Consider the following 9660-nt stretch of genomic DNA (forward strand, 5'->3'; position numbering starts at 1 on the left):
TTCTGTTACACATGGTATTTTCTTGCCCAGGGTTTAATCCATGTTTCTTGTCTGTACCCTTACCAGGCACTTAGAAAGGCTTAGTTCTAAAATAGCGATGGAATTAACTCAAATTGCTGAGTCTAGGGTCTATTTCTCTGTATTTTGCAGGTAATTCTATACTATCCCAATGAATTTCATATAAATATCCTGTATAAATTTTGTTTAACAGGAGCAGCAGCAAGCTCTATGTGGAAGCTGTAACTTTTCCTTATAGTTTCTTAGCAGCCTGCAGGAACACGCTGTAAGACAGACAGTGCACTCTGCATCTCTGACAGATTCCAGTGATGACACTGGACTTCAGTGAAAAATTAAATGTACCTGTTAACTGTACTGGTTTCTTTTCAATGTGTTGCACTTGAAAGTAATTGCACCAACATGTAGTTGCATTTTGGTAATGCCTTTCAGATACCACACTTCCTCATGCTGCATTTGCAGCATATTTCATTCAGCCCCAGTCACACAGGTTTCACACTGTAGATATCTTCTCAAGTGCTTTGTAACTAGAGGTTCCTGTACTGTTAAAAACATGTTATGTCCTGGACTTAGCTCAACTTTTCTGGAAAGTGATCATCTGGAAGTCAGCCTGAGATCCAGCTGTATTGCATGGATTTTCCCTGCTTTCTGAAACGATCTGTTCCACTGCTTGTGAAGTTTCTGGGTCCTGAGAGCCTGGACTATCCAGCACATCTCCAGTGCTGTTACAGTGAAGAGGGGAGGTTATGTCAGGAGGCTGATCCGAGGGTTTGCCTGAAGCAGGTGGCAATGGCATGGGCAGAGGAAGATTCATCATGTAGAACACATTGCCCAGACGTTGAGACACCTTTAGAGATAAAAGACCAGTTGCAGCAATTTCTTCTTGAGATAGTGTTAAAACCATTAAACGTAAGGCTGACTTATGTAGCAATGCTAGGGACATCCAGGAGATAACCCATCTCAAATGGTTATTAGTCATTAGCAAAAGTGGAAAAAAAAAAATCTCCTCCATTTTCCCTCTTTTGTGTTTTTCTAGGCCCAGGTTCTTGTGGAAGGATAATCTTGGCAATACTCAGCTTGGAAATGGCCCAGTGTGCTGGGCCTGGCAGCTGTAGCACCCATGGGACAGAGGAAAGGCAAACTGCCAGCCAGTAGTGGGGAAGGTGGTTTTAGTGAGAAGAGTGAGAGGGAGCAAGGAGTTAAAGAAAACGAAAAGAACCAGGTGACAATAAAAATACACAGAGAGTTGATGGTAATGGATGAAATTAAGAGCCAAAGACTTTAAATGCAGAGGGACAGCCTGTCCCTGAAACATGTATGATTATATTCCCAGAAGGGCTGTAGAAACCTCTACTTGGTATATTTTAAAAGTCAGATTGGGACAAAAGCATATATGTGTCAGAGCACTTCTTACCGGCTGGGAAGGGGAAAATGGAGTGAAACTGAATTAGTTCATAAAACCCATCTTTTCCACTTCCAACCTCAGCCTAGTCTCCAGTGGTGGTGTATCCTGACTCTACTTTAAGCGTTTCTCAAACTGACAGTCCTAACCTCCCCTAGTCCTGCATGCTGTTGTAACACACAGAGAAGCAAAAGCAAACTATGATGGAGTGAGTTTGCTTCTCCTAATATGGTGGTTACCTTATCAGTGGGAAAAAATGTGGTTTATTTTGGAGGAATTTCCTCCTCTTGTCTCCTGACTCTATCATATCTCTGTGACTTGCCATCCTGGCACACATTTAATGATCATACCTGAGAGCGGATTTTTAGTGCTGGTCCAAGTTTTAATCCCATTGTATCCAGGAGATGTTCCTCAGTCAGCAGTGGGAGGGTTTCTCCATCAATAGCATGGTCTTTAAATATCTTATGAAATGATAAAACATATCATGGTGTGCTAAAACAGACTTTACTGGTTAGTTTTTATGCTTATTCCTGAGGCACAGGCAATAAAAGGAGGAAATTAATAATTATACTGTTTTGTCTTTGTATTTATCTCCTAGCTGCAGCATGAGGTCTCTTGTTCAGGCATGTGGATATCAGCACATTTGCCTGTGGCTTATCTACATGTTCTTGGCAAGTGGGAGCTTTGTAATGTTTCAGTGTTACTTAGTTCTTTTTGTTTGTTGTGTTCTTGTGGGTTTTGTGCAAGCAGCCTGCTACAGATGAAAGAATAGTGTTGATCTTATTAAGGCTTTACTGGGAATATGCAAGATTTCAACCCCTGTGCTTGCATTTCTAATAATATTTCATTTTTCAAATGGAATGATGCTATAAGAACTCAGGGGTCGTGGGTGGGTTATACCAATATCCAATAATGCAAAATTGCCTTAATCTGCATAAAAATTGTGCAGGGCATGTGGAGTGAAAAAATTAAGATACTTTTCTTACACTATTGTTTTACTGCTGGTCCTCCTGGTATGTGTCATGACCACTGAGTCACAAGTGCAGCAGAAGCACATGTAACCTCAGATCATGGACTGGCTTCCCCTTTCAGAAGTAACTTCATATGCTGAAGCACAGTGAAAACTATTACATTTGTAAGTTTGTGGCAACCAGTTAACCTCTAGCATTTAGATTTGTTTGATGACCTTTAAATCTAGACTCTCCTAAAGACCTGAAAATGTGAAGAGTGTTTATAATCACCTGGGCATATTCTGAACAGCCAGGGAGGCTAATGATGAAGTTGTAAACATCATCAACAGTCCACTTGCGAATGTCTTCAGTGGAAGAAATGTCTTCTCCATTCAGGATCAGGCCATGTGCTCCTTTGAGGTGGGAACAAAAATGTTAGGTTTCTGGAACTTTGCTGGCGAATCAATAGGAAACAATTGTTAACATGAGGATTTTTACACTTCTCCAGAATCTGATGCATTAACTGCAGTGTGTAGTGACAGACAGATACAGTTTAGTTTACAGTTTAGCAGTGGACTTGGCAGTATTAGGTTTATGGCTGGACTCAATGATCTTAAAGGTCTTTTCAACCTAAATGATTCTATGGTTCTGTGGTTTTCAGTGATACAGTATGTCTTTGGTAGATCACCCTGGTTCAGCCTGTTCTCATTTTAGGTAATGCAAAGTTTTGCAAGGCACTGGTGTATTCAACAAGAGCTGCAAAGCTTTAGAAACAATGATTCTTGCATAGTGGCTGGAGAGGCCTCTGTCTTATGCTCTGTTCTTGGGGAGGTCAAGCCTTAGGGTTAAGGTTGTTCCTAAACGAGTATAGCTTCTAAGGGATTCCTTGTCCTGTTTGACAAACACAGGAATTGTGATTAGTATATTGTGTGCTGCTACATTTCTCCCCGAAACTCCACGCTGAACAGAATTGTGGACAACCTCAAAGTGCTGCTAACTTGACAGCTTAGGGGTGACAAGTGCGTTGTCCGCAGGGACTGAGATAAACGCAGGGTGATACCCTGTAGCTCTATAGTGTGTGGCACAGGTCACTGAAACAGTTAGGGGGCTGCTTTGTGACTTTTGCTGTGCCACTGTATTGTCCTGGAAAGAAAAGCACTGCTACCTAGAATGCAAAACCTCCTTGTGCCAGCAAGCAACAAAGTCTGCAGGATGGGTAAACCACCTTTGCTGACTTGGATTTACCAAGTTATTACTACTTGCTGCATATGAATTCTACATTTAGTTGCCATGACTCTATCATACAAAACCTTTGCTTAGAACAGAGGGAGGAAATGAGAGCAAATCAATAAAAATAAATGGTATCAACATGTCACCCTACTGTAATCTACAGATTTGACAAACCTGAGGGTAGCAATGCGTTGCTTGGTACTGGAAATCCATATGGTAATGCTGAGAATGGGATTGCAGAAGGGTACATGAACTTGTCATCAAAAGCAGCACAGGAGCTATTAGATTCTTTCTCATTTGTATTGCTGCAGCTGTTGGTTTCAGTAGAAATTTCGTGAGTAGCAGAGTTTTTTCTCAAGCTTTGTTCAAACTCTTTGCAGTTTTTGGCAACTGCAGATGGCTCAGTCTGGTTTTTGCTTTGTTCATGTTTGTTTGGTGTTTCCACCTCTGCTTCTTTCTTGTCTTCTTTCTCATCATCCACTGCAGCTGCAGCAGGGTCTGTAGTTTTGTCATCAGCTTGGCTCTTTGTGCCATTGGCACTACAGTCTGCAGTTTTGTGATTTCCAGCTCTTCTCCCTGGTCGACGTCCCCTCTCCCTTTGCAAAGTGGTGACTGGAGGGTATGGGCTGGTTGCCATGAGCATAGTGTTGCCATGAATTTCATCAAGGGTGGTACGATGAACATATAAGTCATTGGGGAGATGGCCTTCAGGCAGTCTGTGCCTGCCACGGAAAGCAATGGGACTAGCTGGCATCCCATGGTAAAGGAAAGGTGCTTCCAGGCCCAGTAATCCTTTCCGATGAGCTTTCTCCATTTCTTTTTGCTGAAAAATAGCACTCATCTCCATTTCCATCCTAAGAGACACATAGAGCACAAACACTTAGGGCAGCTCAGTTCCTTCATCACCTCTGTTTTCAGTAGCAGATTAAAACTCAGATAATTGAATAGGCAGGAGTACTGCTTGTCTTCTCTCTCCCCTATATTGAGAGAGCACAAACTGCAGATGGAATGGCAAACCTGGCTATATTTATTGTGCTGCCAGATACATACAGTAAACTAAAAGGAAGAGAAAATATATCTTCCATGTGATGCCTATAGGTAATATTTCAAACCAAAAAAAAAAAAAAAGTGTAGTTTGTATATTGGCAATCCAGGCATTATTACAGTGATTATGCTCACTTGGGATTTGGAAAATTGTCTCCAGGGTTGTAAGACTGAAGAAGTTACCAACCAAAATTGTACTGAAAACTGCAAAACAGCAGTGATACTGTAAGTGATAAAGAACTACAATGACATTATCTATGGAACCTGTGCATGCATTCAGAGTAAGCTAATATAAGTCTCTTGAGTAACTCTCCATAGTGCCTGGCATCTGAGCATGGCTCTGGAGTGTGAAAGGGGGAGGTCTTGGTGGTAAGTGTTCAACTGCTTTCCCTTCTGGTGTATAAAACCAGTGCTCCATGGCATGTGACAGCTTCCTGCCTCTGGTATTGTGGTTAGGAGGGCTTACCAGTGGGACACAGAGAATACAAGGAGCAGTATGTGCCTCTGTTGTACCAACGTTTGCTGGCATCAGCTTTCCCTGGAGCCAGCCTAGTGAGCAGACAAAAAGCTGTAGCTCCTACTGTAGCTCTTAACTGCAATGAGGGTAATAGGTTAGAGAGAGTCTTGACTTTTAGGAGACTTCTCATTAATGTAAAATTGTCAAGAAATAGTTTGGTCAAAAGGTATCTATTCAGACAATTGTGACAAAAAGGAGTTAGTTTATCACTCCGTAACACTTGGGGCTTTTTCTCTGCCCTCTTTTCATCTTTGCAACAACCTCCATATTACTATTTTTCTGCTTTCAGAGATGCAGTGGAAGTGTTTTGTCTGTGTACCATGTCCTTGTACGTCTTGCCCAGTTGTTGTTACTCACACACAGCTCTTGAGGTGGAGATAAACAGAAAAAAGCCTTACATTCTTGACTACTCCTCCAGATAAGATAGTCTGCTCCAAGGACCAGCAGATGGGGGATCACTGAATATTGGTATGAGGCAGAGGCCCTTGGAGAACAAGGATTTGGGCCCAGGTGCTCAGCAGCACAGCTGCAGCAAGCACAGCAGATTGTTTGCCAACACCTGGTTTCAAGAAAGGGTGAAAGGAGCAAGTACAGCTCTAAAGGTGATGTGTGCTGCAGAAAGCAGCATGAATCTAGTGGCAGTTGTCAGGACAGCAAAAGGATGGGGCTAGGGGTTATCTTGTGGATTTAGGCTGGGCTTTTTTTCTGTTGGGGTTTTCCTGGGTTTGGTGGACTGCAGGAAGAGCCTGAACAGGTAGGACTAGTTCCGATGTGGCTGATGGTGTATATGAGGGCCATGCTTGCTGCTAGCCATTTTACTTGTGTTTCTGAGGGGCTTTGTCATATGACAGGAGCTGTATGAAATGCACTGTTGATGCAGATCTTGCTCTTGAAAGTAATTGAGTTTTGCTGACTGAAGATCTCAAAACACTTCTGTCATAATTCTCTGGAGATGCCTGCTGAGAATTTATCTGTTCTTTGCTCTTAGTGTGTCAGGGGCACTGCCACTCAGTCCTGTGCTGAAGCCTAGTGCTGGAGTGGTTGAGGTTTAGAGTTTGGCTATGGAAATGGTGTAATCTTTAATTTTACACAGCTGTAATCTTTAATTTTTTCTGACTTTTTCTAACTTCAGGTTGTTTGGATCCAGAGTTCAAGGATCAGGTCTGAAGTTTGTAGCTTCTTTATGTCTTTAATCAAGCTGGGGGGTTTGTTTCCTGTATCATTTCAAGGCTAAAAGCAGAATAGGGGCAAGCAGAAAGTTAAGTAGCTTCATACATTAAGAGGTAGTCAAGGGCCCTCTGCTTCCCTGAGTGACTTGGAAAAAGTGTCTCAATCACTGTAAATAAAAGCCCACAAAAAGTCTGTGAAATAACAATTTCCAGCTGCCTTTGCTGCCCTAATCCTGGCATGTATCTCAGAACAAAGTTTACTATTGATTACCTGGCAATATTTTGCTTTTGAACCAGTTCCTGTCTTCTGGCCACAGCTTCCATGGATTCTGGTTGCAGAAAGCTATATCCTAAAAGGGACAGAGGGGGAGGGGGAAAATCTTTAAAATTCACTTGTTTCTTGAATAAAATGCACAAACCCCAAAGCAATGCTGAGACTTGAACCATGTGCTTCACTAGGAAGCTGATGTGGCTTCTGGCTGAGTCCTGTTTGTGTTCATTGTTTTGGAATATATAGTAAAAACATGAAGTCCAGCATCAGCTGTTTGCAGGATCAACCTGTAGTTACGTATACTTGCCGTTATTCATGAAGGAAAGAGGGCAGCAGAGTGGCTTTATTTGGTGCCTTATGTCTATGAAGTACATATAGCTGCTCAGAAAATAATAAGCAAGAGTTAAGCAAAGCAAACCTGCTCTTCAAAACTGTTTTCAGCCTAGGTGCCATCTAATTTTACATTACACTTCCTCTTGAAGGAATCTCTTATTTGAGATCCACGTTGCAGGTGGGGAAGCTGAAGCTGGAAATTCTTGTTTATGGATCTATGTGGCATTGAGAATTTATTCCCTCATCTCAAAGAAGGAACCTTAAGATACGACCTCTTTGTATAAAGTGATACATAAATTTATGCATGACGTGCCAGTTATGTTGCAGTGCTGTGATATCAGCCTTCCCCTTAGAGATGTGCCCTGTAATTCTGAGCCTTGTAGTTGAGGACTTGTAGTTGCGCTATATGAGTAAAATGTCATGTTATATTATGATTAAAGAATATGATCTTAAGTAAAGTAGTCTTAAAGCAGCCAGTGCTCATACATGAGCAAGAGTTAAATGTAGCAAAAAGTGTTGATTGGACTCATTTGTTTAGCTACAGCCTTCTGTTTGGGTGTGAGGATGCTTGGAAAATACAAAAAGAAAAGAACAAAAATGTGCAAATGATTTTGAAAACAGTGTGTTTAACAAAAGTTAAAATGGATGTTGTTTAGACTTAAACTGGCACAGTTTAGAATCTTTGGTAGGCAGACTGCCTCTTGTCAGTGACACTGTTTTTCCCAAAGAAAACAAACTGTTATTGACACTACCAACAAACCTCTGAAAAACTAGTAAGTGGAGTTTGCTTTCTCATTTACAGGCTATCGCTTTCCAGGGTGCAGACAATGCTTCCTTACCTGGGGGTGGGTAAACCCGGTTGGACAGTATGTTTGGCATGTTTGCGTGCTGTGGGACCGTGGGCCCAAGGTGGGACGCGATATGGATTTGTCTTGGGTCAGCTGATGCCATCATTTCAGCTGAAGGTAACAGATCTCTGAGAGGGGAAAAAAAAATACATTCAGATACAACTAAGCAATGGGCATTGTTTAGTTAAGAATAACCTAACATGTTTATATACTCGGGTGCAGCACATGCACAGTTATTCTTTAACTGTCGTGTTACGATAGGGAAATGTTGCGAAGTACCTGTCAACGAGCCGAGGCTCAAACTGGGAGGGAATCGCCTGCATTCTCGGCTGGCCTGCACCCATCAGCTGAGGGTTTACTGCCATCAGCTGGTTGCGCATGAGCATCTCTTGTCGCTGCCGCAGTTCTGACACAAAGCACAGAGTTTTGTCAATGTAATGAATTAGGAAGTGACTCTGTCTGCAGTATAACTGTACTTGAAAAAATACGAGTGTTTCCTCAAGCATTTTAGTATGAGTTAGCAAATCACACTTTTTTTAATAGCAGCAACTAAAAAAAGACGTTTCCACTGCCGATGTAACCACTTTAACTAATGTAGATTTATACAATCAGACTTCAGTAAAAATAACAGAATGTATGCAGCCACGTGTACAAAAGGACAATTAACAATAATTCATTAATGCTATGATACAGAAGAATGTTTATTTCTCTGCTAGAGAGTTTTCGTTTCTAATCACAGAATGGGTTGGGTTGGAAAGGACCTTAAGATCATCTAGTTCCAAGTCCTTGCCATGAGCGGGGGACACCTCGCACTAGACCATGTCACCCAAGGCTCTGTCCAACCTGGCCTTGAACACCACCAGGGATGGAACATTCACAACTTCCTACTACAGTTTTATTTTTAGAAAAAAATTGTTATCTGGAACCTGCCTTGTCATGAGACAGCAGTTCTAGAAAAAAGAGCCTGCAGTGGTGAGCAAGAGCATTGTAACATCCAGCTATGGCTTTTCTTTCTGAGTTCCTGTGTGACCTTGACTTCTCTTCCAGATGCTTAGCATCACTTGATCAGATTCTGAATGCCAAGAATCCCCCATGTTAACTTTTAATTACGTTTAAGAGAAACGTTTCTCCAGTTACTCCTAAGATAAATTTGAAATACCTTTTAAAGACACCAAACCTGTTGCTGGCTGTTTCATGTGCATTGTACAGATATTAGCAATCCTATAAACCAATGTACAGCTAAGCTTCTTCCTGCTTACCTCCCGCTGCCATGCCACTTGCTAACCGGTATAAGTGCTTCTCTTCTAGTGTTCCTTGTTCCCCCAGGATAGACATTTTTCTCATGTGATCTCGTGGAGTCATGCTGCAAGGAGGCAGCAGCAGCTTTTCTGGTGTAAAGAACTGAATCAGCAGGCCCAAAGACAAGAACAAAACATTAGAAAATGTAAGAAACGGAGCAGGTCATGTAAGTTATTTCTCAGATAGGCAGGAAGTCCTTCTGCCAGTCACAGCTGTACCCTTTAATGCTTGTGGGTTATATGGATACCATATAGAAACTTCGTATTTTTGGGACAGTGCAAATGTTGCCCTTACTTATGCTGAGTTGTTCAGTGTCCTTAGGTCTTACTATGCAAGGAAAGTCAGGATGTTGGGAAAAACAGCTGCTCAAAAGGACATAAGTAAGCCAAAGTCTTTTGCTTGCAGCCCCTGGTGTATCCCAGCAGCCCTGAGAACAGTGACAGGTATTGTGCTTGGGAATGCAGGTATCTTTGGTTTTAATTTCGGAATTGTAATACGTTGTATCCCTGTCTACTGTAAACTAAATGAAACTGCTGGAAAGAAATGGTAGAAATAAGCTGTTCTAAATGACATCAGCCCCTT

At 41.8% G+C, this 9660-nt stretch overlaps 1 protein-coding gene across 1 annotated transcript; it reads right to left on the bottom strand.

Moving 5' to 3' along the window:
• Nucleotides 1-589: 589 nt before the first annotated feature.
• On the bottom strand, nucleotides 590-9141 carry SAMD7 (sterile alpha motif domain containing 7). Its single transcript, XM_010012385.1, has 8 exons — nucleotides 9039-9141; nucleotides 8059-8185; nucleotides 7771-7907; nucleotides 6599-6677; nucleotides 3772-4451; nucleotides 2659-2780; nucleotides 1768-1878; nucleotides 590-862 (listed from the first exon to the last, which is right to left on the bottom strand). The coding sequence occupies exons 1-8, from the start codon at nucleotides 9139-9141 to the stop codon at nucleotides 590-592; spliced, it is 1632 nt and encodes a 543-aa protein (XP_010010687.1).
• Between the last annotated feature and the right edge of the window lie 519 nt (nucleotides 9142-9660).

The sequence above is a fragment of the Nestor notabilis genome, unplaced genomic scaffold, assembly GCF_000696875.1.
Source record: "Nestor notabilis isolate BGI_N333 unplaced genomic scaffold, ASM69687v1 scaffold33833, whole genome shotgun sequence".
NCBI lineage: Eukaryota > Metazoa > Chordata > Aves > Psittaciformes > Psittacidae > Nestor > Nestor notabilis.

Bases quoted from the DNA above. Each gene is read 5' to 3' on its own strand.
- SAMD7 (XM_010012385.1), bottom strand. From the start codon at position 9,141: ATGACTCCACGAGATCACATGAGAAAAATGTCTATCCTGGGGGAACAA. The intron at 8,186-9,038 runs GTAAGCAGGAAG...GCTTTGTGTCAG, and splicing joins AAGTGGCATGGCAGCGGGAG to AACTGCGGCAGCGACAAGAG. The intron at 7,908-8,058 runs GTACTTCGCAAC...TTCCCCTCTCAG, and splicing joins GAGCCTCGGCTCGTTGACAG to AGATCTGTTACCTTCAGCTG.